This window comes from Tenrec ecaudatus, chromosome X (assembly GCF_050624435.1).
Source record: "Tenrec ecaudatus isolate mTenEca1 chromosome X, mTenEca1.hap1, whole genome shotgun sequence".
Classification (NCBI taxonomy): domain Eukaryota; kingdom Metazoa; phylum Chordata; class Mammalia; order Afrosoricida; family Tenrecidae; genus Tenrec; species Tenrec ecaudatus.
This window is the reverse complement of record NC_134548.1, coordinates 109,743,524-109,770,142: the sequence shown is the minus strand read 5'-3', so window position 1 is coordinate 109,770,142 and position 26,619 is coordinate 109,743,524. Positions and strand designations below refer to the sequence as shown.

The window sequence follows — 26,619 nt, the reverse complement described above, 5'->3', positions numbered from 1 at the left end:
GACATAGTCATTAGTCAGCGACAACACCTCTCTGCAGCCAGCAGTCAAGTCTCTCTTTAGTCCTCAGCCTCAGCCATGTGGTCCCTGGACCTCTACCTTCCTAGATCAGGAAGCCTGCCTGCCACTCTGTTTCACAGTCCCACAGTCTCAGTGCTGCTCCTCTTGCTCTGTCTCATAGTTTCCGTTCCAGTCTCTGGTGCCTCTGGCTTTGGCCTAAACCACTTCAGACGGAAATCTCAAAAATGCTCTTCCGACAATCTTGGGCTTTCTCTGTCTGAGAGGGCACTTATGCTCAGAGGAATGGCTTTGATGGAGGCCTGGATTTGTCTGTAAGCAGACCATACTCCCATGGAAACAACCAGTGGGGCTTGGTTCCCACCCTTTACTAAAGTCAGCACTTAATCCCACTCTAATCCGGTCTTTTAGAATAGCAGAGCATTCTCTCCAAAATGGGATTATAGCCACAGGCATAGATTCCAGAATTATAAGGTATAACAAGAACATATGGATAGAAGGGCCATATTGATTGACTACATCTCAGTTCTATAGGGTTGCTGAGCCAAAATTCACTTAATGGCAGTAGGCTTGGTTTTGTTTGTTTGTTTGTTTTGTTTTGTACTTATGGGATGGGGAAACTTTTTCTGCCAAGGGCCATTTGGATATTTATAAGGTCATTTACAGACCATGTGGTCAAACATTTAACTCACCTCAATGTGATGCGTGGAACTACTTCTCTTTGGTGAAGTACGTGCTATTAGCTGGTACTGATGATTTCAAGGGCCTTATATGGAGAAAAGGAGCCCTGGTGGTGTAGTGATTACCTGTTGGGCTGCTAACCATGGGTCAAACGTCCAAAACTGCCAGCCACTCCATGGGAGAAAGAGGCTTTCTACTCCCATAAAGAGTTACAACGTCAGAAGCCCACAGGGGCAGCTCTACCCTGTTTATTGGGTTACTATGTGTGGTGGGCATATGGCCCTAGGGCTGGACATTCTGCAGCCCTGGTTTAGATGGAAATTTGCAGTCAGACCCTGGAAAGACACTAGTCTTAAATTCCCTGGAGCTCTGCTAATGAGCGGATTCACCCTGCTCATTAGAGTTTCCTTTTCTCTGGAAATGTAGGATGTTATTAGGACATTTTTGGCCACACTTTAATCCAATCACTTGTTTGGAACACTGTCCCCAAATCTCATTTTATAATTAAAAAATTGATGCATACACCCAGTAAAGCTGACAGAATTCAACAGTGAACAACACCTAGAACCTACCACTAATCTTTTACTTTAAAATCTGATATTTGGGTATCTTTGTAAGGTGTAAAGAGGCCATTATCATATATTATAAGCAGGCGAATATGGGTATTATTACACTCATTTTATAAATATGGAAACAGAAGTTCCAAAAACACTCACTAGGTCTACTTTCTAATTACCAGTCTCTTAACCTTGGTTCTACATGGTATTTACCTAGAAAGTTCCAACGATATTGGTGCTTTGGTCCTACTCCTAGAGATATTGATGTAAGTGGACTGGGAAACTGCCTGAGAATTGAGTTTTGAAAGGCTCCTGACATGATTGCATTTGGGATACTGGTAGTTCAGTGGTAGAATACTCATCTTACATGTTGGAGACTTGGGTGTGAGTCCTGGCCAATGAGCCACCTCTGTCAGTGGAAGCTTGTGTAGTGCTGTGATGCTGAACAGATTTCAGCAGAGCTTCCAGACTAAGATGGATTGGGAAGAAAGGCTTGGAGATCTACTTCCAGAATACAGGCAATGAAAACCATATGGATCACAATGACCTGATCCAGTTGTACATGGGGTCCCAATGAGTTGGGGGCCGACTTTATGACAGCTAGTGAAAACAGGCGATTTTAATGTGCACAACCCAGGCTACAATGCTTCACAGTGGTGTTTGAAAAACAGTTGTGGAATGAAGGCAAAATATACCTTTCATTATGTTTTAAAATAAGAAGGTCTGGGGGAAAGATAACCACAACCTCGGCAGGTGAAACCCTGGAGAAAGATGAGGCTGTCTGTTTCAATAACGACTGGAAGTCCCAGAAATCCTATATAGGGTCACTCTGTGTCAGAATTGATTGGATGGCAGTGAATTTGGTTGTGGGGGTTTGGGGTTACAATGGTGTCTCCAGTAAGCCAGAGAATTGGAGGAGACACTGAGAATGCTTTATAGCTAATCAATTGCCTGTCCTTTTTCTCTTAACTGGCATTAGGACCTAACTATGCAGTTCTTGAAAAAGCCACTACCTCCTGAGCCAAGGGCAGCCTCTGTTTCCACAAGTGAGCTGAAAAAAGTTGTAGCCCTTTATGACTATATGCCAATGAATGCAAATGACCTACAGCTGCGAAAGGGTGACGAGTACTTTATCTTAGAAGAGAGCAACTTACCTTGGTGGAGAGCACGGGATAAAAATGGGTAAGTTCATATCCACCATTCTTCTTTATTCTTTAAAACAATTTTACTGGTATATCATTCACATATCAATGATTCAATAGCTCAATCATATAAAAAACAGTTGTACAATCATCACCACAGTTTTAGAACATTTTCTTGATTCTTGTCCTCATCGTTATTAGCTCCCCATTTCAGCCCAATCTTCCCTGTTGATCCAGTTACTGTCTCTGTAGATTTACCTATCCTGAATTAGATATACAGAAATATATTTTAAGAGGTATTGGCCTACGTACATATATTTATATGGCAATACACTGAGGTAGGGGACAGACTTCGGGCCTCTGCTCATACCCTCCTTCAATACAAGAGCACTTTGTTTTAACAAATCAGCAGTCTGAGATGTTCACCCTCCTGACACAATTGCTGAAGACAAAACGGGTGCATAAGCAAATGTAGTAAAGAAGGTGGATGATGCCCGGCTACTGAAAGACATAGCATCTGGGGTCTAAAAGGCTTGAAGTTACACAAGCCGCCATTAAGCAGAGAAGAAACTAGTCTACGTTGGAAGACACACACCACCGGTGCGATCATGAGGAGTCATAGGGACCATAGGGATCATTAGGAGTCATAGTAATAGGCATCAGCAGAGATATACCAAAAAAAAACCCCCAAAAACATATTGTTGAGACAAGAGGGCTGGAACAGAGATTCAAAGCCCATCTATAGACAATGGAACACTCCCCCTACAGAGGGGCTACAGGGAAGGGATGAATCAACCAAGTGCAGTAAAGCACCGATGAGAAGGACCTTGGGCCTCTACTCAAACACTCCCTCAATGCATGAATACCTTCTTTTATTAAATTGGAACTCTATGATGCTCACTCTCCCGACACAATGGCTGGAGCCAAAGTGGGTGAACAAGTAAATGTGGTGAAGAAAGCTGATGGTGCCCGGCTATCAAAAGAGATAGTGTCTGGGGTCTTAAAGGCTTGAAGGTGAATAAGCAGCCATCTAGCTCAGAAGCAAAAAAGCCCACATGGAAGAAGCACACCGGCCAGTGCGATCACGAGGTGCCAAGGTACCAGGTATAAGGCATCATGCAAAAAAAAAAAAGATATGTGTGTGTATGTATGTGTATATATATATGTATATATATGTATATATATACCATATTAAATGAAGGGGAAGTGCAGAGTGGAGACCCAAGGCCCAAGTGTCGGCAAATGGAGATCCCCTCATAGGAGAGGAGATGGGTTAATTAGGGTGCGAGGTAGTACCGAAGAAGAACACAGCTTTCCCCCAGATCCTGGATGCTTCCTCCCCCCAACTACCATGATCCGAATTCTACCTTGCAGGGCTGGATAGGACAGAGGCTGTACACTGGTACATATGAGGGCTAGAGGCACAGGGAATCCAGGGTGGATGATACCTTCAGGACCAAGGGTGTGAGGGACGATGCTGGGAGAGTGGAGGGTGAGTGGGTTGGAAAGGGGGAACTGATTACAAGGATCCACATGTGACCTCTTCCCTGAGAGAGGGACAGCAGAGAAGGGGGGAAGGGAGACTCCGGATAGGGCAAGATATGACAAAATAATGATGTATAAATTACCAAGGGCACATGAGGGAGGGGGGAAAGGGGAGGGAGGGGAAAAAAAAGAGGCCCTGATGCAAGGGGCTTAAGTGGAGAGCAAATGCCTTGAGAATGATTGGGACAGGGAATGTATGGATGTGCTTTATACAATTGATGTATGTATATGTATGGATTTTGATAAGAGTTGTATGAGTCCCTAATAAAATGTAAAAAAAGAAAAGAGGAGAAAAAAATGATTAGGGCAAAGACTGTACAGATGTGCTTTATACAATTGATGTATGTATATGTATGAACTGTGATAAGAATTGTATGAGCCCCAATAAATTGTTAAAAAAAAAAAAAAGCACCGATGAAACACACTATATTCCTCTGGTTCCGTGAGGCATCCTCACCCCCCATTACCATGGCCCCAGTGCTGCTTCTCTATTCAGACTAGAGCGAAACATGTACATAGGTATAGATAAGAGATGGGAGTTCAGGACACATAGAATCCAGCAACAGGAGTGAGAATAGTGATACCAAAAGGGTAGGGGGAGTAGAGTAAAGGCAAAAGGGGAAACCAATTGCAATAATCAACACATAACCATACACCCCTCTCCAGGGGGAAAAACAACAGAAAACATGGGGGAAGGGTGACAGTGGTAGGTGTGAGATATGAAAATAAGAACAATGTACAATCTTTCAAGGGGTTATGAGGGTGGGGGGAACGAGGAGGAAAAAAGAGGAGCTGATACTAAGGGCTCAATAGAAAGTAAATGTCTAGAGAAGAATGAAGGCAACATATGAACAAATTCACCTGATGCAAACGATGTATGAATTGTGATAAGAGTTGTTAAGAGTCCCCAACAAAATGATCTTTTAATAATAAAAAAACTAACAACATTAATAAAGTATAAAAAGATAACCTCAATGGAAAAAAAGCAGAAAACATTAAAAACTAGAACAAATTTTAAATGGCTCAAAAAAGGGATCAAATGATAAGGTGCTAAAGTTTAACCTAACTGCATCAGTAATAATCCACTTTCCAAAAAAAATTAAAATCCACTTTCCAATACATTCTGCTTGATAGCAAGACTATTCACATCTCTAGTCTATGGTCAGAGGGGATTCACTAGAGCAATTGTTTTCAACCTTCCTAATACAGTTCCTCATGTTGTGGTGATCCCCCAACCATAAAATGATTTTTGTTGCTACTTCATAACTATAATTTTGCTTCTATTATGAATAGAGTGACCCACAGGTTGAGAACCGCTGCACTAGAGGCTTAACCTACATGAATTTCCCTTCACTTTTTATTAACACTAAAACAATCTTAAAATAGGTCAAAAGGGAGACCAAATGAGAAGTTATTACATTTTAACCTAAGTCTGTGCTAATAGATTTTATCATGCTCTCTGTCTGATAACAAAGGCATCTTGCCTCCCTCAACTAGGATCAAAGGTATTCACCTAAGGCTTAATTCATGTGTGGACCTGTCAGCTCTTCTTCAACCCTGTGTTCACTCACTCCACCTTACAAATTCCTGCACATAACTCCCCTTCTTAGTTTCCTAACAATTCAGTCCAAAGTGACTATGCTCTCGGTTCAAGTACTTTCGAGTTGTAGCTCTTTACTTGGCTCCTACCACCACTCTGAGCCCGTAGCGTAAGCCACAAGTGTTGTTGTGCACATAGAAATTAATGCCACTGATAGGGGCAGGAGGAAAGTCAAGGGAAATAGAGGAAAGAGGTAGGAGGCAAAGGGCATTTATGGAGGTCTAGACAAAGACATGTACTTGCAAATATATACGAGGATGGGGAAATAGATCTATGTGCCTGTATTTATAGGTTTAGTATTAAGGTGGCGGAAGGACCTTGGGCCTCTACTCAAGCACTCCCTCAATGCATGAATACCTTCTTTTATTAAATTGGAACTCTATGATGCTCACCCTCCCGACACAACCGCTGAAGCCAAAATGGGTGAACAAGCAAATGTGGTGAAGAAAGCTGATGGTGCCCGGCTATCAAAAGAGATAGCGTCTGGGGCCTTAAAGGCATGAAGATCAACAAGCGGCCGTCTAGCTCAGAAGCAACAAAGCCCACATGGAAGAACACATCAGCCTGTGCAATCACGTGGTTCCAAAAGGATCAGTTATCAGGCATCAAAGAACAAAAAATCATATCATTGGGTGCACACCTCCATGATACGATCGCTGAGGACAAACTGGTGCATAAGCAAATGTGGCGAAGAAAGCTGATGGTGCCCGGCTATCAAAAGAGATAGCGTCTGGGGTCTTAAAAGCTTGAAGTTGAACAAGCGGCCATCTAGCTCAGAAGCAACAAAGCCCTCATGGAAGAAGCACACCAGCCTGTGCGATCACAAGGTGATGAAGGGATCAGGTATAAGGCATCATAAAAAAAAAATCTTACCATAGTGAATGAAGGGGGAAGTGCAGAATGGAGACCCAAAGCCCATTTGTCGGCCACTGGAGATCCCCTAGGGGGTCTAGAGGAGGAGATGAGTCAGTCAGGGTGCGACGTAGCACCGATGAAGGATACAGCTTTCCTCCAGTTCCTAAATGCTTCCTCCCACCCTCCACCCACCCCCCACTACCATGATCTGAATTCCACCTTGCAAGTCTGCCTAGAGCAGAGGGTGTACACTGGTGCAGATAGGAGCTGGAGGCACAGTGAATCCAGGGTGGATGATACCTTCAGGACCAGGGGTGTGAGGGGCGATACTGGGAGGGTAGAAGGTGAATGAGTTGGAAAGGGGGAACCAATTACAAGGATCTACATGTGACCTCCTCCCTGGGGGATGGACAACAGAAAGTGGGGGGGGAGACGCTGGATAGGGCAAGATATGACAAAATAACAATCTATAAATTATCAAGGTCTCATGAGGGAGGGGGGCACAGGGAGGGAGGGGAAAAAAGAGGACTTGATGCAAAGGGCTTAAGTGGAGAGCAAATGCTTTGAAAATGATTAGGGCAAAGAATGTACAGATGTGCTTTATATGATTGATGTCTGGTATATATATGGATTGTGATAAGAGTTGTATGAGTCCCTAATAAAATGTTTTAAAAAAAGAAATTAATGCCACATGTGTGAAAGCCACACATTTAAGTGGCCTGAGAATGCTTCAGAGACATGATCCCCTTTGAGAGAGAGGCACGCTATAAATACTACACTTCCATTTGAGATTGATTCAGAGTTCAAGGATACGGATATATGAATCTATTTCTCCTCAGAGGTGGGGAGATATTAAGGTGGTCTACCACATTGTCTTTTTTCCAGGGAGGAAGGCTATATCCCCAGTAACTACGTCACTGAAGCAGAAGACTCCATAGAAATGTATGAGTAAGTATGCTTATATTCTCAGCGCACAATCTTCCCTGAGAAACAAAGTGGGGTCGTTATCTTTTACATAATTTCCCCAAGATTTTACGTTTTAAGACGCAGGTTTCCCTCGCTGTCTGAAAGTCCACCTTCTTCCGGCAACCTTTTATTAGCCAAAATGTCCTGTAGTGAAGAAGCAATGACCATCAACTAATCTGAGGACAAAATGTGAGCCTTCCCAAATAACCTACCAAATAGCACAGAAAACCTGAAACTGCACTAATGTACTACGTGATCACAGATCCAGTTCACAGCAATGGACTCTTGCTGCTGAGATGCTGAGTGTCGTTCTGGGGGTAGGCACTTGGGGCAGCAGTCTCGCAACTGTCGATGAGCATTGCCTCTCTAAAAGAATTTCAGCAAAACAAATGCTGAAGGCTACTTTAGCTTTTTGTCTGTTTTTTTTCGTAAAAGCAAAATTTATCTTTGCTTCTTTAGGTTAGCAAAAACAGGTACAAATGTAGATCTTGGGCATCGTGCTTGGTAAAATAGCAGGGCAATGAAAAAGAGGAAGGCCTTCAAGGAGGTGGATTGACACGGTGGCTGCAAGAATGGGCTCAAGCACAAGCATAGGAACTAGTGTGAGGAAGGTGCGGGAGGGGTGGTGTTTCTTTTTGTTGTGTAAAGGACCGCTATGGGTCAGAACCAACTGGAGGGCATCTAGCAACAACAGCAGCAATGTAGGTCTTCTAAAAATGCTGAGTGGTGGGGACTGAACTTGCAAGAGTTGGGGGTGCATGAAATCAGTGCCAACTTACTAAAAATAATTAGTGCCAATTGGATCAAATGGTGTTCCCACCTCAAGTTACTCTCTGTCTCTTATCTTTACCCAAAAACCCTCTCTTTATGAGAGCTGGTGAGGTCACCATCCCAACCCTCAGATCCAGAGGAACCAAAGTTGATGGCCTGATAGAAAGCACTTCAAAGGGTAAAAATCTCAACTTCTACTGTTGTCCTTTTCTAGATAATCTTGGAAGAGAACTGTCCTTGAGGGTCTTCTCCCTCCATCTTCCACTGTCCATTCTATGAACATTTAGTGCCACCTGGGGTTGGGAAGTGCACATGATCCAGGCCCACTGCTTTTGAGTTGATTCCACCTCATTGTGACCCTACAGGGCAGAGTAGAGCAGCTTCAGAGGGTTTCAAGGCCTCAAATCTTCTTTTTTAAAGAGAACATTTATTAAGTTTTAAACAATACAAGGACAAGACAACTACAGAGATATCTCATCCAGTTGAGGGAGAACATTAGCATGAGGTCATAATGGGGTCCAAGGTTGTGCTGAGATACAGAGCTTTAAAAAGGATATGAGAGGTCAAAGAAAAACGTCACAAAAACATGGTTGGTGAAGTTACTGGTGGGACTCCCAGAGGGGGATTGAGGTCACAATTGGGACACATACATTATGTTAGATAGGAGGTTACAATATTGGTCCAGGGGGAGATCTCAAATCTTTACAGAAGCAGGTTACTTTAGATTAGCAGTCCCAAGTGTTTAACCACTGAGCCACCAGGGCTCCTACAAGCACATGGCCCTGGCCCACTTCTATTGAGTTAATTCTAACTCATAGTGACCCTAGTAAACAGAGCAGAACTGTCCCCTTTGTTTTTCAGAGACTATATATCTGTAATGAAGCAGACAGCCTCATCTTTCTCCCTGGGAATGACTTGTGGTTTCTAACTGCTGACCTTACATTTAGCAACCTAACACATAACCCACTCTGCCACTGGGTTCCTTAGGCACATGATAGGCACTCACTAAATAGGGTTTGGATACAATCATATCAATGTGAACTGGGGTGTGGGTGGTGAGTGGAGCCTAAATCCATCTGTAGACAATTGGACATCCCCTAACAGAAGGGTCACAAGGAAGGGACCAGTCAATCAGGGTGCAATATAGCACTGACGAAACACACAGCATCCCTCTAGTTCTTTAATGCTTCCTCATCCCACTATCATGACCCCAGTTCTACCTTACAAATCCATCTAGAGCAGAGCATGTACACTGGTACAGATAAGAGTTCTTGACACATGGACTCCAGGACAGATAAACCCTTCAGTAACAGTAATAGGAGTAGCAATACCACGAGGGTAGGGGGAGGTGGGGAGAAAAGGAGAACCAATTGCAAGGATCGATGTATAATGCCCCCCCCCACCCTGGGGGACAAACAACAAAAACAATGAGGGTAAAGGGAGACAGCAGATGGTGTAAGATATGGAAATAATAATTTATCAATTGTCAAGGGTTCATGAGAGTGGGAGGGTGGGGAAGGGAGGGGAGAAAAGAGAAGCTGATACCAAGGGCTCAAGTAGAAAGAAAATGTTTTGAAAATAATGACAACATATGTCAAAATGCGTTTGACACAATGGATGTATGGATTGTTATGAGTTGTAAGAGAGTGGATGTTTTGAGAATAATGAGGGCAATGAATGTACAAATGTGCTTTGCACAATTGATATATGTATGGATGATTGTGATAAGAGTTGTATGAGCCCCCAATAAAACAATTAAAATAATAAAAATAAAAGAAAAAAAGAGTTGTAAGAGTCCCCAGTAAAATGATTTATATATAAAACAATTGGGGTTTGGATAAATGGATCAAAACTATGGTCTAGCTCTGGAGGTGGCTCTAAAGTGCTTACTCCAGGGTTTAAGAGCAACGCACACTCTTTCCCTTGGCAGGTGGTATTCCAAACACATGACTCGGAGCCAAGCAGAGCAGCTGCTAAAGCAAGAGGTAAGTGTGGGACCACAAGTCCATATGACAGGAGATGAACAGCCTTCTCCTTGCACAGGCAGCAGGGATCCCAAGGCAGTGATAAGGCCACCATGCTATGGGGTCTCAATTCCATGGTTCAGTATCAAAAGTCATGAGGACCTTGGCAATACAATCAGGGTGTTGTTGTTCTCTGGGGCTTGGGCAGGTGGGGTGCAGGTATGAGTCCCACTTCCTCCTACAGTCTGTTTCTTTTTCATTGTTTCAGGGGAAAGAAGGAGGTTTCATTGTCAGAGACTCCAGCAAAGCTGGAAAATACACCGTATCTGTGTTTGCGAAATCTACAGGGTAAGTACTACTGCTCCAAGGCCCTGGTGAGAAAAGCAAGGGGGTTTCCGCCCAACAGCTCAATGGTGGGCCCCTCCTCTGTCCTTTGTCCCTTCCCCTCAAAGCGAATCGCAGTTTACTTCTTGGGTCCCACTGGTTCTGGTTTCCAAGTTGCTAACCAAGCATTCACTTCCTCAGGGACCCTCAAGGGGTGATACGCCATTATGTTGTGTGCTCCACACCTCAGAGCCAGTACTACCTGGCTGAGAAGCACCTATTCAGCACCATCCCCGAGCTCATTAACTACCATCAGCATAACTCTGCAGGTGAGTCAGGGGCAACTGCAAAGAAAGATGGTACAAAAATCTAGAGAAGCCATCTGGTGAGGGCATGGTGGTAAGGGGCAAGAATAAGCCTCCTAGGGCATACAAACTCTTATAGGGCTGGACAGAGGTCAACTCACCACAACCGTATTGCCAGTGAGTTGACCAACCCTATAGGACAGAATCGAACTGTTCCATAAGTTTCCAAGGCTGTCAGTCTTTATAGAAGTAGACTGCCTCAGTTTTCTCCACGGAGTGGCTGGTATATTCAAACTGCCCCCCTTTCAATTAGCGGCCCAGCACTTCCAGCCTACTGTGCCACAGAGACAGACCTGACACCCAGTAGGAGCTTCTTTCCCCAAACGGAGCAGTTGACTGAAATGCTCACTGCCTGAGGGAAAACTTGGTTAACCCAGGAAGGTTAAGACAAGAGAGGCCGGTGGGAGATGTGAGTTCCTAATCTGTGCTCAGAAATCTCCTCGGGACTAGCCTGGCAATCGACTTCTGAAAACTCAGCCATTGAAAACCCTATGGAGAAAAAAAGAGAAAAGAAACCCTATGGAGAACTGCTCTATACCTGGGAAGAGACACGACGATAACTAGAAAAATGAAGGAGACTGATTGATTGATTGATAGACTGGTTAGCGAGGACATTAATGATGGGAAAATCCTCACTGAGAAGGTGTGATTTGAGCTAAGTCTTAGCTAGGAGGTAAGGGGATAGGCTGGGACTTTGAAAAGTTTTTTTTTTTGTTGGTGGGGGGATGGTGGTGGTGGAATTCCATTCTCTTTTAATTGACTTTTTGATGCCCACCCATTGTATTGAATTGGGGAAGGTGATGTATTTCAGTTCTCTCTCCCTCTCTTTTTTGGTCCATGAAAACTCTTGCGAGAGGAGACGCTTCCCTCAAGTATGGTTTTGTGGAGATTTTCTAGAAAAATTCACATCAGAAGGGTGAGGTTTACAGTGAGGATATGTGAGGCACTGCCCTGTAGGTTATATCAGCTGCCTGACCTCTCTCTGTTTCAGGTCTCATATCCAGGCTTAAATACCCCGTGTCTCAACAAAACAAGAATGCACCTTCCACTGCAGGCCTGGGCTACGGTAACTACTTGTTTCTCTGGGATATAGGATGGGCTAGCCCAGAGGTTGGCCCGCTGAGGCTTGAGAGCCATATGTGGCTCTTTCAGTATGTACCTGTTGATCTGAAGTAAAATGGAAAACAATGGAAAGGCTATTATGCAGCTAATGGTGATTTCATTTATTTGTAAAAATCTACTTATGACTCGCGAATACATTTGAAATTGCTGTGAGGGACAGGGTTGGCTCTTTCATCTCAAAAGTGGGTTCACCTCTGGGCTAGCCAGTTGCAAGGACAGCATTTCAGGAACCAAATTAGATCTTAGTCAGTGAATGTCCTTGCAGTGCCACTACCTCAAGGAAGGCTAAGCCAGTCAAACAAGAGGAAGGGGGAAGAGTTTGTTACATTGTGAAGCTTGTAATCAATGTCAGAAAGCAAAATGTGTAGGAATTGTTGAGTAGAAAACCCAATTTTCTCTATAAACGCTCACCCAAATATCTCTCTCTCTCTCTCTCTCTCTCTCTCTCTCTCTCTCTCTCTCTCTCTCTCTCTCTCTCTCTCCATGAACAAGGTAGATTTCCATACATTTAGGCTTTTCAAAATTTGTCTTGGCAATAGTTTGTACTTTTCCTTGCACATTTTAATAGTACGTTCCCTAAATATTTTGTTTTGGATGCTATTGTTAATGATGGTGGTTTTTAAAATCAGTTTTTGTTGGTGTTTGTGAAAATACACACAGCAGAGCATACTCCCATTCAGCAATTTGCGCACGTACAAGTCAGTGACATTGTGTTCTTCAGGCTGTGCAACTATTATCACCCTCCTTTTCCGAATTGCTGTCCTCCCATTATCCTGAACTCGTTACCTCCGGAGCTTCCTGTCTCATCTCATCCAGGGACTCTTGAGGGCCTGACTAATCTTTCTTCTTACCTCAGAAGGCAAGCCAATTGGCACCTAAAATTCCCATATTCCTCCAACTATTAACATTCTATGTCTGAGGACTTTATTTCACTAGTTTCCCATTTCTACCTCAGCAAGGATTCTTATCTGTAGAGGAATTGTATATACCGTACATAACTCTCAAAGTATCATACCAAGGTTTTGTTGTTATAGGATCATGGGAAATAGATCCAAAGGACCTGACATTCTTGAAGGAGCTGGGGACTGGACAGTTTGGCGTAGTGAAGTATGGGAAATGGAGAGGCCAGTATGATGTAGCCATCAAGATGATCAAAGAAGGCTCCATGTCCGAGGATGAGTTCATTGAAGAAGCCAAAGTCATGATGTGAGTTATAACTCAAAGCCAACTGTCCAACCAGTTTTGGGACCTCAGAATGACCAGGAGACCATACTGTGGTTTAAGGTGACTTCCAGGGAGAGATATTTGGGGCCAGGGCTTGAGGTCAACCTTTGATCTATGAGTCCTAACAACAAATCATTTTTTCTACCTTTAATATTGGTTGAAAATAGTATTGATCATGGATATGTACCATTTCAGTAGCATTTGAAGGTCAACTCAACTCACTACCATTTTAACCCTGTAGGACAAGGTTGAACTGTTCCTGTGAATTGCTGAGCCTGTAACTGTTTACAGGAGTAGAAAGTCACATCTTTTTTTCAGTGGTGCAGTTGGTGGTTTTGAACTGCTGACCTTGCAGTGCCCAATTTGTAACCACAGTGCCACCGAGCCTCCTTCACCTTTGAGGGTAGACGTAAAGAACTAGACTATCAAAACAAAGAATGATTCTAATTTAGCTGTAGTGTTCATTCAGCTCTGAACTTGTTTCCTCGTCTATTGATGGGCCGAGATTCCTTGCTTTACTCTCGCATATTAGGTGTGTGGTGTTTGGAGTGGGAAAGAGAGAAGTAAACTTGATATCTGGTGTCCACTGTCTGGTGATCTACTTTTAGGACAACCCCTTTGTTCCCCAATCCCTTTATGACTAATATGTAGAGTCAGAAGAGAACTCGTTCATTGCCTTCTCTATAGGAATCTTTCCCATGAGAAGCTGGTGCAGTTGTATGGTGTCTGTACCAAGCAGCGCCCCATCTTCATTATTACCGAGTACATGGCCAATGGCTGCCTCCTGAACTACCTGCGGGAGATGCGCCACCGCTTCCAGAATCAACAGCTGCTGGAGATGTGCAAGGATGTCTGTGAAGCCATGGAGTATCTGGAGTCAAAGCAATTCCTTCACCGAGACCTGGTGGGACCTCAGGACGATTGCGCTGGGACCAAGGGCTGGGGCAATGAGAGTAGCAGTGGAAACTAGCCCAAGGGGAGGGCTAGTGGTGCCACTATTTTAAAGAATTTAAAATTAGTTGTGCCTCTGCCCCATTGGTGATCCAGTCAGGTAACTCTAGCCTCAAATCCACACACCCCCCCCACACACACCATAACTCTGTACCATCCAAAATGAAATTAAATTGGGGTGCTTCAGCAGAAGGGCAACCCTCCGATTCCCAGAGGGATTACTCCTGACACAGAGCTATCATTTGGTAATATCTGAGTCACAAACTGGTGACTGGTGGGTGCTTTTGGTCCCTGTGAGTTTTTCAAAAAGCTTTAGCCATCACTTAAGAGGCATTTCACACGAAAAACAACAGCAGCAGCCTATATAACTAAAGTTTCCAGTTTCTATTGCAAATTGGGATTACCATATCACACTAGGGCCAGTATTCTTACAGACCACGCAAGCAGGCAGATGCAGCTGTTTTTTTTTCGACATCGCTCTCATTTCCTGTAGTCAAGACCCACCCCACTCCATGCTATTGCTTTACTTGACTGACCTCTAACGGTAGCAGAGTTTGTGTCCCTCTATTTGTTTCAGCAAGACGAAAGCTCAAATTGCCCCTCCTCCCATTGGCAGGAAAGCAAAACAAAGCAACCACAAAGTTCTCCTCAATCTCCCTGAATTTTCTCAGCCTTTCAGGAAAGGGGTGGGTGGCATGGAATGGATTGTGTGAATGAAATCATTCTGCACAGCCTCCGAACTTACAGTGAGCAGCAAAAAATGCGCCACAATGTCTTAGTGGCATCAGCAGACTCCTCTTAGGTGATAAGGTGTCTAATTGAAAGAAGTTCCCGAAGCTTCATTCCACCAGTGGGCAGAAGCTTTGTGCCTTTAACCTGTGGGCCAAGAACCAATTCTCACTGGTGTTTGTTGTACTGCAGGCTGCTCGGAACTGCTTGGTAAATGACCAGGGAGTGGTTAAAGTGTCTGACTTTGGCCTGTCCAGGTAAGTGTGCCCTTTTCATTATTCCCTTTCATAGGCTGAGGAGACATTCTCATGTTTAATCCCCCCTGCTCCTTTCTTTCTTTTTTTTTAAAAACAATTTATTAGGGGCTCATAAAACTCTTATCACAGTCCATACACATACATACATCAATTGTATAAAGTACATCTGTACATTCTTTGCCCTAATCATTTTCTTTTTTTTCTCCTCTTTTCTTTTTTTACATTTTATTAGGGACTCATACAACTCTTATCACAATCCATACATATACATACATCAATTGTATAAAGCACATCCATACATTCCCTGCCCCAATCATTCTCAAAGCATTTGCTCTCCACTTAAGCCCTTTGCATCAGGTCCTCTTTTTTTCCCCCTCCCTCCCCGCTCCCCGCTCCCTCATGTGCCCTTGGTAATTTATACATCGTTATTTTGTCATATCTTGCCCTATCCGGAGTCTCCCTTCCCCCCCTTCTCTGCCGTCTCTCCCCCAGGGAGGAGGTCACATGTGGATCCTTGTAGCTCCTTTCTTTCTTTCTAGCATTTTCTACCATTTCTTTTTCCTTTTCTCCCAGTGAAGTATATAAGGTACGTCCCTCTCATCCTTCTTTCGCCCTTTCTCTCTGTCCCCTCTCTGTTACCTTATTCTCCCAGTGCCTTATCTAGATTTGTTCATCCCATTGACTTGGGCTCCATCCTTTCTTTAATAACCTGTCTAATTCCCACTAGCAGTGGCTGAACAGACGGAAGGGTAGAAGAACAGGAAATGGAAAGGGGGATAGAGATAAGGGAGGGAGTGGCACCTCTTAGATTTATTTCCTTTCATCCCTCCTATAACTACAATGTTGACCTGAAAAACTAAATCAGATATGGAAGAAAACAATTTACATTAGTAAAAGACACTAGTTGATCAGCAGAACCTTTTGGGAAACCCTGTAAGTGTGTATTTGTGAAGCTTTACACTGTGCCAAGAAAACTTAAGGAAGTATCAAGCTCTTCAAATCCTAACTGTAACACATCCTGAATCCCTTGCAGGTATGTTCTAGATGATGAATATACAAGCTCAGTAGGCTCCAAATTTCCAGTCCGGTGGTCTCCACCTGAAGTCCTTATGTATAGCAAATTCAGCAGCAAATCTGACATTTGGGCTTTTGGTAAGTGGAAAAGATTATACACATTATATACCCCAAAGGAAGAGAAATCCAAAGGAAAAGGAAATTCACACTTGGCAGCTTTCAGAAGAGAGACTGTCTTTGCTTTCATTCATCCAGTTCTCAGGGAGCACCTTCCATGATTTGGGCAGTTTTGGCATTGCTGGGGATAACAACCGTGAAGTCATATGATCTCTGTCTTCTTAGAACTTACAAAATATTGGAGGAAATAAAGAATTCATTCAGTATTCTACGTTTTTCTGAATGTTAATTAAATACACGGGACCTGTGGTGATACAGTAGTTAAGAGCTTGGCTGCTAACTGAAAGCTTGGTGGTTTGAACCCAATGACCTTTGCTGGAGCGTGCTATGGTAGTCTGCTTCTTGAAATATAGTCCTGGAAACTCAATGGGGCTGTTCTCCTTTGTCCAGCAGAGTCACTATGAGCTGGAATCAACTCAAGGGAAACAGCTGTGGTTAATTATATACCAGAGACTGCCAGCTCCTATAAGGACAAAGACAAAGAAGACGCTGTCCCTCTCCTAGCCAAAAATCCTATTGCCATTGAGTCCATTTAGACTCATAAGGGCTCCATGTATTGCAGAGTAGAATTGCTCCACAGAGTTTTCTTGGCTGTTCCCCCCCCCCCCACTGAAACAGATCACCAGGCTTTTCTTCTGTGGTACTACTGGGTGGATTCAAGCTGCCAACTTTTGGATTAGTAACCCAAACCAAACAGTCGTCGGTTGACTTCAAATCCACCAGCCACTTCTATAAAGATTTACATCTTGGAAACTGTAGAGGGCAGTTCTACCCTGTCTTAGAGGGTCACCATGAGTTGAGTTAGTATTCACTACTACTTACTGCCATTGAGTCCAGTCCAACTCAGAATGACCCTATTGGACAGGACAGAACTGCTCCTATGGGTTTCTGAGATGGTAACTCTTTACAGGAGTAGAATACCTCATCTTTCTCCGGTGGAGTGGCTGGTGGTTTTGAACTGCTGACCTTGCAGTTAGCAGCCCAACCTGCAACCACTACACCACCAAGGTTCCTTTGTCGGTTTAGGAGTCAAATGTGAACCATTTGTACAACTTAGGGACCTTGTTTCTGTCATGGAAGAGATAATAGTCCACAGTTACTCTGATGACCATGCCGTATAGCCAATAGTTGGCACAAATTTGTACAAAGGAGAAATAGGTGATTCTAACCTTTGGAGCTAATCTCGAAAAACTGGGAATTTTACTAGCCATGAACACTGCCAAACACCTAAATGCATTCTTTTCTTGTCTTGTAGGGGTTTTGATGTGGGAAGTCTATTCTCTGGGGAAGATGCCATATGAGAGGTTTACTAACAGTGAGACTGCAGAACACATTGCCCAAGGTCTACGTCTCTATAGGCCTCATCTGGCTTCAGAGAGGGTATATACCATCATGTACAGCTGCTGGCATGAGGTAAGTGGCTTACTGTCACTTCTAAAATTATATTCTCGAACCTACTATCTCACGTAACCCAGCCATATAATCCCCTTCTAAGGCTGCACGTCAGCTGGGCACAGACTAATAACTGCATATGTTCCTTTACCCTAGCGTGCACCCCAAACCCTCTGACAGCCAGAGGTTTTCCCAGGTTGCCCCATTTCCCACAAGAGTATCATTGTCGTTAGTTGCTGTCATATCGAATGTTACTCCTGGAGACCCCATGTGTGCTGAGTAGAGCTGCTCCATAGGGTTTCCAAGGATGTGGCCTGTGGAAAGCGGATTGCCAGAGCTGTCTACTGAGGAGCCCCTGGGGGGTGTGAACAGCCAACGTTTCTGCTAGCAGTTCAAGTGCTTGATCTTTTGTGCCATCCATGAATTCCAGAGTATCCCTGCTGTTCATTGTTAGGGGCTGATAAACTGGGTCCGACTCCCAGTGGTTTGGTGTACAATAGAACAGGCTCTATAATGATACATGAGTATCCTTAGCAGGCTCCAGCACCAGCTCAGTGCTAGGGAGAGATGGTTGTGGGGCCATATCATCTAGAAAAACAGGCAACCCAATTCACCCAGACAATTGTATGGACGTGAAAATACTTTAAAGTGTATGTTCATTTCTTTGAGAGGCACTGACTCTTTTTTTGACTTCTCTGGCTGGCTACCAACATTTTCTGCCTTAGTCCTCAATAAGAGTACTTTTTATCCCTAAGACAGGAAAGGGAGCTAAAATAGGTAGTACTTAAAAAACTACACTGTGTGTGGGGTATAGTATTTGGAGAATATTATTAAATTATTATTATTAAATGTTTCACTATTCTCACAGTGAGTTCTTTGAGGTGAGGTGCTTTCTCTACTTTTCAGTAGCTTTAAAAATTTTTCAAATCTTTCAGTGTGTTAAAAATTTTTTTTTTAATCATGTTATTGGGGACTCTTATAGCACTTATCACAATGCATCCATCCATCCATCGTGTCAAGCACCTTTGTACAAATGTTGCCATCATCATTTTCAATATTTTCTACTTGAACCCTTGACATCAGCTCCCCATTTCCCCCCTTCCCCACCCTCCCTCCCTCCCTTATTAACCCTTGATAATTTATATTTTTTTTCATGCCTTACACTGACCACTGTCTCCCTTCACCCACTTCTCTGTTGTCCAACCCCATGAGAAGGGGTTTTAAATGTAGATCATTGTGATCAGTTCTCCCTTTCTACCCTTTACCCTCCTGGTATTGCTCCTCTCATTATTGGTCTGAGGGGTTTAATCTGTCCTGAATTCCCTGTGTTGTGAGCTTTTTATCTGTACCAGTGTACATACTCTGGTCTAGCTGGATGTCTAAGGTAGAATTGGGGTCATGATAGTGGGTGGGAAGCATTAAAGAACTAGAGGAAAGTTTTATGTTTCATCAGTGCTATACTGCACCCTGGCTGGCTCACCTCTTCCTTGTGACCCTTCTGTGAGGGGATGTCTAATTGTCTACAGATGGGCTTTGGGTCTCCACTATACGATCCCCCTCATTCACACAGATAGGATTTTTTGTTCTGGGGTTTTCAGTAGCTTTTTGGAAACCTTAACTTGATAGCCAAAATGTCTGGTGGGTGTTATGTGCCTCGCTCTTAATTCTGCCCCCCACAAGAAACCAGAAAGACAGATAATGTCCAACAGATACATATGTGCATCCAAAGATCTCTCGGTGAGATGACGAGTGGGTATCTGGAGGCAAAACATGGCTCCTTGGCCTCAAATAGCAGAGGCCGTAAGGACAGTGTGAGGAAAGGTAGAACCCCTTGGAAGGATTTCCCTTCTCTCTCTCTCTGTCTTTCTCCCTAGGTCACCATCACTCTGCTAGTGAAAAAATATTACAGACCAGAACTTTCTTAAAGCTTCCAAAAACAAACTCACTGCCATTGGGTTGATTCGCTTTGGGCTGGCAGCTGTGAGGTCACCAGTCCAAAGTCACCAACTGCTCGGTGGGAGACAGAAGAGGCTTTAGACTTCTGTAGAGTTACAGTCTCAGAATCCCACAGGGGCATTTCTACTCTGTCCTATAGGGTCAGTAAGAGTTGGACTGTTTAAAGTAGTTCACAAAATTGAATGGGTATCAGATCCCTCGGGAAGCCTTCAAAATAAGTATTGGGCCTATTCACCAGCTATTCTAATTATGCCTAGAGTGGAGCACAGAAATTTGTTTTTCCCCCTTTGGCTATAATCTTGATGGAAGCAAACTGTCGGGCCTTTCTTTCTTGTCATCATGAATTGGGTTCAAACTGGCATCAACCAGTTTGACTGACTTCCATGGAGTCAATTTCAATTCATAGTGACTTTATAGGCTAGGGTAGAACTTCCCCCGTGGGTTTCCGAGACTATAACTATTTACAAAAGTGAGAAAAGCCTCATCTTTCTTCTGTGGAATGCACTGATTGTTTTGAACTGCTGACCTTGACCTTCCTGGAAATTAGGGTTTTGTTTCCTTTTGAACTTCTCATGGAATACTGAAACCTGAGAGTAACTGATTCAGAGCACAAAGGAATCAATGACCTTTGGGTTCTGACTGACGGAGCCCATGAATGTGTCCTGAATTTCCAAATACTCCCAAGGTTTATGGGCTGTGGATGGCAAAAGGAGCCTCAGTCTAGAAGCTGAACAGTGATCAACCATCTTGGGTGCTCAGGCTCCTTTCTCAGGGACAGCCCGTGATTTTGAAATGTCACTCCCTTTGTTAATTTTAGATATTAATATAGTAACAATGTTTGAAGCCAAACAGAAAAAATCTTCACAGCTTATCAGATTTCAGTTCTTTCAACCACGTACTTTTGTTGGTATCCGTTTTCCACTTGAGTATAAGATGTATACAGCCTAGAAAGCGCGATGGGGTGGCTATGAGTAAGAAACTGACTCCACAGCACCTAACAACAAGAACAAAAATATCTAAAATAAGACGGTTGGTGTATAATTAGGTAATGGACCTATCCTAAATATTAATCAGTATGTTTTCCAGTATAATGTATAAACTATTCTTTTTTTTTCTCTTTTCTTCTTTTACATTTTATTAGGGACTCATACAACTCTTACCACACTCCATACATATACATACATCAATTGTATAAAGCACATCCATACATTCCCTGCCCCAATCATTCTCAAGGCATTTGCTCTCCACTTAAGCCCCTTGCATCAGGTCCTCTTTTTTCCCCCCCCCTCCCTCCCCATTCCCCCCTCCCTCATATGCCCTTGGTAATTTATACATCGTTGTTTTGTCATATCTTGCCCTATCCGGAGTCTCCCTTCCCCCCTTCTCTGCTGTCCCTCTCCCAGGGAAGAGGTCACATGTGGATCCTTGTAATCAGTTCCCCCTTTCCAACCCACTCACCCTCCACTCTCCCAGCATCGTCCCTCACACCCTTGGTCCTGAAGGTATCGTCCACTCTGGATTCCCTGTACCTCCAACCCTCATATGCACCAGTGTACAGCCTCTGTCCTATCCAGCCCTGCAAGGTAGAATTCGGATCATGGTAGTTGGGGGGAGGAAGTATATAAACTATTCTTATATCTGGGCTGTTAACAAATAAAATGGTAACAAGGGCTTTATGGAGAACCTGTATTTCTTTTTCGTTTGTCGACAGGGTATGCTGTTAGACATATTAACCTTTGTTGCATAACTAGTGCATTTTTCTTGATTGCTCCGGTTCACTGTAATCCTCTTTTGCTTTGGTTTTAGAAAGCAGATGAACGTCCCACTTTCAGAACTCTTCTGAGCAACATTCTCGATGCCATGGATGAAGAATCCTGAGCTGGTCAATAAGCTTCTTAGTTCTCCACAAACCCTAATTTCACTGTCTCTGAAGAAATCCTAGGCTTTCTGGTCCTGGGGCCTTTATGTCCCCACTGTGTACACAAAAGGTCTCTGTTTACACCTGGGAATGCCTCTTTGATTCCACTGAAAACAAAGGCCAAAGAATTATTTTCTGCCTGGTCTTGTTTCCACTCCTCCCCCGCACCCACTCCCGGGAAATTTCTCAAGGCTATTAAAACAGACTGACTTTGGAATGGAAACATTTGGGGGTGGGTGAGGAAAGAGGGGTGTAAATAGCCTGCTCTCAAAAAGTCCGGGAACATTTGGGGTAGGCATTAGTGCTTGGGGAGGTGGGAGGCAGGGCAAGAACTTGGAAAGAAAACGGGAGGGGAGGACGTTTTTGATAAAATAAAATTACTATAAACCTTGAAAGCTTCTCTCTGGGTTCATCACAGCCTCCCCAAAGCGCCCTATCTCAGTATGCCACTTCCTGGTATCGGGTCCATGCATTCCTGCACTGAGAATGCCACAGGTTCAGCATCAAACCCCTCAAGGTCTTAAGAGAATTCCAAGTCAAAGCAGTGTGGGGCACACAGAATGACATGAAATATTAGGATGAATTCAAAAGTTAAGGCTAGATGTGGCTAGAGCTTTCTTTCTTAAGTCAAGAGGGAGAAATCCCCTGAAAAAAGTACAGGGAGGGGCCCACGATGATTAAGAGGGCTAAGGTGGCTGCTGCGGAAGCCCGGGCGCCTGGGAAGCGGCCGAAGGGGCGGAGCTTGTTGGAGGGCAGCCCACGTGGTCTGACGTAAAGAGAGCCACAAGTGTTTCCTTTTGCGCGGTAACTTCTTGCCAGCGCCCCAGAGGCGCTGGGCTTCAAGTCCTACACAGTAAAGGCACAGGCGGAGCGCCACCCAGGGCCGCGGGCCAGAGCCCGGAAACGTGGCTGGGGGACACGGAGGCGGAGGCGGAGGCGGAGGCGGAGGCGGCGGCGGCGGGAAGCCAGCGGAGCAGCCACGAGGGGCGGTCTCGCACAGACGCAGTGCGCTCATGAGGGCGGTCCTTCAGCCGGCGGGTTGTGCTTCCGGTTCCGTCGCGGAGACACGTGAAGGTCGGTGAGTTGGTGCGGAGTTGCTCTGAGCTCGCGTGGTGGCGCTGGGATGGATTCCTCCTCGTCTTCCTCTGCGGCCGGTTTGGGTAGCTTGGACCCCCAGTTGCAGCATTTCATCGAAGTGGAGACGCAGAAGCAGCGCTTTCAACAGCTGGTGCACCAGATGACTGAACTTTGTTGGGTGAGGATCTTGGGGCTGGGACTTGGCCACTTTACCCACTTTCCCTCTCCCCTGACCCCAGAGACCCAGGACATCATGGGAGATTCGGGAGAGGGAGGACCCAGCAGCACTGTCTTGCTTTCTTTAGATTCCTGAGAAGGGTCCCACTTCTTGGGGTATTGTCACTCCGGACCTCGGTTTTGTTGGGAGAGCGGATTGAGGAATCAAAGAACACTTAGGCCACTGCTGCACGCGACCCTGTCACCTGAGATGGACACTGACTAGTGCTGGTCACCGTGGGAAACGAGATTTTGTAGTTCTGGGATTTTCATTTTAAAAGCCCAAGTACCAGAGGGGCAGTGAATCTGCTATTCGTGAAGTTCTCAAGGTTTACCTTGATTGCTCCAGTGGCTCTATCAAGCCAACTGATAACCTAAAAGTGGCGTAATTGCTCCCCTATTGTACACACTCCATTGCCTTGTGGGATGGTTTTGTAACACCAAGCCCCTGTGGGTCTGAAGGTTAAGGAAGTTGCAAAGTGCCCTGACTGCCAAGGACAGCTATACTGCCCACAGAAGTCAGAGGCCAAGGATAACTTTCCCTGGAATTGGAAGGGCAGAGGTTGGAGTACACTCAGCAGATACTAATGGGACGAAATTCCTTCGAACTACTGAAATTGGAACTATAATACAGTCATTGCCTTCTGCACACCATTTCCCCATAAACTTTAGTGGTCTGTCTGGACCATTATCCTTAACAAAGGCTTGCTTTCACCAGAGTGGTTGAATTATTATTTTTTAATCCTTTGATGAGTTGATAGTTGGGTCAGAGCATGGTTAAGTGCGCCTCTTAAGAATCTGTAAGGTATGGGCCCTTCAGGAAAAGTTAAGAGACTCCCACTCCATTTGAGAGGGAATAACTCCATTCTAGGTTATTCTAGAATCTCAGGCCATAGATTCACACTCAATATGTTACGTTTTGAAAGGCCCGGGTTGCTGCCAAAATTTACCTTTTTATCCTGCATTTAACCTGAAGGCATTTGTGCAAGCAGAATTAAGGTTAGAACCAAACGCTGATCTCAGCAGTACCAAATTCAAGGAAGGACTATGTCACTTATATCTGCCATGTTTCTGGGTTACCATTTTGGGCAAAATACCTCTGTGACACAGTGGCTGCATTAAGGGGCTCAGGCATAGGAACAATTGTGAGGATGGCGTAGTATTTTGTTGTGCGTTGGGTCGCTATGGGCCGGAGTCAACTTGATGGAACCTAATAGCACCACCACTACCTCTGAGGCTTAGTAATCGGGTGAAACCTGTGAAAGCCAAAATTTGATGGTACTGCCCTGTTTTACGGAGTCACACAAGTTTTCTGCCTTTAGACAGGGTCTTGCCACTTTTCTAATGTGCTGTTAGTAGAAAGGATGTTAATTTTTCTTCTCTTGACAGGTTTTCCCCTCATCCAGTTTACAGCTTTTGCTGGAACTGGAGTACCTGTTCCACAGCCTTGTGAAAATTTAATGTAAGGCTGTAGAGAACAGTTGAACCCAGGGTAAACTGCCCAGTGTTTAGTTTGATTACTGTCAGATACTATTCTGAGGTGACGTTTTCTCTCTAATCAGTAAGTAACCTTTCCCCCTGTTCCCCACGCCCAGTTCCCTTTGTGATTATGTGTCTTGTCCCGAGCAGGAGAAGTGCATGGACAAACCTGGGCCAAAGTTGGACAATCGGGCTGAGGCCTGTTTTGTGAACTGTGTTGAGCGGTTCATTGATACAAGCCAATTCATCTTGAATCGACTGGAACAGACCCAGAAATCCAAGCCAGCCTTCTCAGAAAGCCTTTCTGACTGATCTCAGCATTACCTCTTTGGAGAACAAATGAAGTTCAAGAAACGATGAGCTGTTGATGGGATTGTTGAAGCCAAGGTTATGGGGGATTAGTGACTTCCACCTTTCCATAACTTTGGAGACATTTAGTCATCTGAGAATGAACAAAGACTGTGTGTGTGTGTGTGTGTGTGTGTGTGTGTGTGTGTTTTGAGGCCTTATATGTATCAGTTGTGGAGTTGTGGGTGGTTTTTTGTTTTGTTTTGTTTTTAAACTAAATGAGTGTAAAACTCTACTAGAATGTATATAACGGCATGTATGTCTGCTTTTCTCCAAAGTCCCATTAACTGTTTCCTAAAAGTTGAGAGTGGAACTGCTTTCTGTAATGTGAGAGTGGGACCACATAGGTTTTAAAAAAAATCTCATTTGTTGTATGGGTTCATTTTTAGATTTCTGGGGAGTCAGACTCATCTGTGTCAAAAAGGACAGGCATGGGGGGGTGTTGGTACTCTTAACTTGTGTGTGTCCTTATCTAGTGTTTGTCAGTACTGGATAAAACATTTGTGGAACATATAGTGTACTTAAGTTTTTTTAATGATCGCCTATTAAAAAACCTGGATGGTCTCTGGAGGCAGTGCAAGTAGCTTGAGAGTCAAGAGGCCTTTAGTTGTGAAGGAACGGAGGCAATAAATATAATTCTCATTTCTAGATAAGGCAGAATCCCACTCCCTGTATTTCAGGGTACAAAACTTTTCAAAGATGTGCCTAAAGAAGTTCTAAAGATAAAGGCCAGTCAGAAACTAACAGCAGTTTCAGAGAGAGAGGGGCATGGCTAATGTTAATCAGCATAGATTCCATTTGTTGCGTTCTTTTGATCACTCAAATAAAAGCTAAATGATTCAACTCTGTGATTGAGACTTTGTTTGGTTAGCACCTGCAACTTGAGACTTGGTGTGGGCTAGTCTTTCTGGCTACCTGTGGCCTGTGTATGGCATTGCACAAGTGTTTGATGGATCCCTGGCTGGTTTATTGGGGGGTGGGGGCGGTGAGATGAGGAAGAACCTTGAGATGAGATGGGGAGGGAAGGCAGTCAAAGCTAAGAGTTAAGCTCCTCAGTGCAGTGAAGAGATGATATTGACCGGATTCCCTCCACTTCCACTACTGGGGTGTGTAGACCTATAGCACTTTTCAGAGCCTGTAATGCAGATTCACGAAAATTGGGGAAATATGCATTTCTAGACATCTCAAGCCCCTGCTTAGATTTTTCCTATATAAACACTACCAGGAGGGTTTTTTTTTAATGTTCATGATGAAAACACAGGTTGCCAAGCATTTGAGTACTTACTTGGTGGCAGGCATTGTTTTGCTTTGGTGCTAGAGATTGAGTGGCACAGAAACCAAAAGTCCCTGTCCTTGCCCATGCCTGCCTTGTAGGAAGAAACGGGCCATAAACATGGTACTAGAACACAGGCTGTGGAGCAAACCCAGAGAAGGGTGTTAGGGAATGAGTAGGTGGGATGAGTGGCTTATAGAAGATCGTTAGGGGAGACCTAAGGAAGGTGGATTTTCAGCAGAAACCTGAAGATGCAAAGTGACCCAAGTCACATGGCCACCTAGAAGAATATCTCAGGCAGAGCTAACTGCATATCCAATGGCCCCATGGAGCTATATGCCTTATAAAAGAGCCAGCGCTCCTTATATCTGCACTAAAGGAAGAAAGTCAGAGGACTGTTGGACTAGAAAAATGGCATGTTTTCAAGGCCCCAAAGAAAACAGGTTTAGGATACTTTTGTTTTTTTTTACATCCATCTTGTAGCTGTATGTCTGTTGAATTTGTTTTTTCCCCTCCAAAATTGAATGTGTTCTTGTCAAACTTCAAATCGCAACGGAAGGTTCATTTTAGTCTTTTCCTTTCTTCTTGTCTTTTCTTAATTGAGTTCACATCATTTAGCCTTAAAGCATTTCCATTCCCTGTGGACACTTCACTGGATTTGCCGTACAGCATTTCTGCTGGCTGAGCTAATAGAAACAAGA

At 44.1% G+C, this 26,619-nt stretch overlaps 2 protein-coding genes across 3 annotated transcripts in view; both read left to right on the top strand.

Moving 5' to 3' along the window:
- The window catches only part of BTK (Bruton tyrosine kinase), a 36,699-nt gene extending 14,949 nt beyond the window's left edge, over nt 1-21,750 (top strand). The window contains exons 7-18 of one of the 2 annotated variants that reach the window (XM_075538941.1): nt 2,248-2,435; nt 7,281-7,343; nt 10,063-10,117; nt 10,365-10,444; nt 10,622-10,749; nt 11,777-11,851; nt 12,942-13,113; nt 13,819-14,035; nt 15,004-15,068; nt 16,102-16,220; nt 17,515-17,672; nt 21,414-21,750. In XM_075538941.1, the coding sequence (XP_075395056.1) occupies nt 2,248-2,435; nt 7,281-7,343; nt 10,063-10,117; nt 10,365-10,444; nt 10,622-10,749; nt 11,777-11,851; nt 12,942-13,113; nt 13,819-14,035; nt 15,004-15,068; nt 16,102-16,220; nt 17,515-17,672; nt 21,414-21,485 (1,392 nt within the window). In that variant the 3' untranslated portion in view covers nt 21,486-21,750. The remainder of the gene's footprint in view (nt 1-2,247; nt 2,436-7,280; nt 7,344-10,062; nt 10,118-10,364; nt 10,445-10,621; nt 10,750-11,776; nt 11,852-12,941; nt 13,114-13,818; nt 14,036-15,003; nt 15,069-16,101; nt 16,221-17,514; nt 17,673-21,413) is intronic. The other variant, XM_075538940.1, reaches the window with a different exon arrangement.
- Nucleotides 21,751-22,571: 821 nt separating this feature from the next.
- On the top strand, nt 22,572-25,488 carry TIMM8A (translocase of inner mitochondrial membrane 8A). Its single transcript, XM_075539184.1, has 2 exons — nt 22,572-22,780; nt 24,448-25,488. The coding sequence occupies exons 1-2, from the start codon at nt 22,649-22,651 to the stop codon at nt 24,607-24,609; spliced, it is 294 nt and encodes a 97-aa protein (XP_075395299.1). The 5' UTR covers nt 22,572-22,648; the 3' UTR covers nt 24,610-25,488.
- The last annotated feature ends 1,131 nt before the right edge of the window (nt 25,489-26,619 follow it).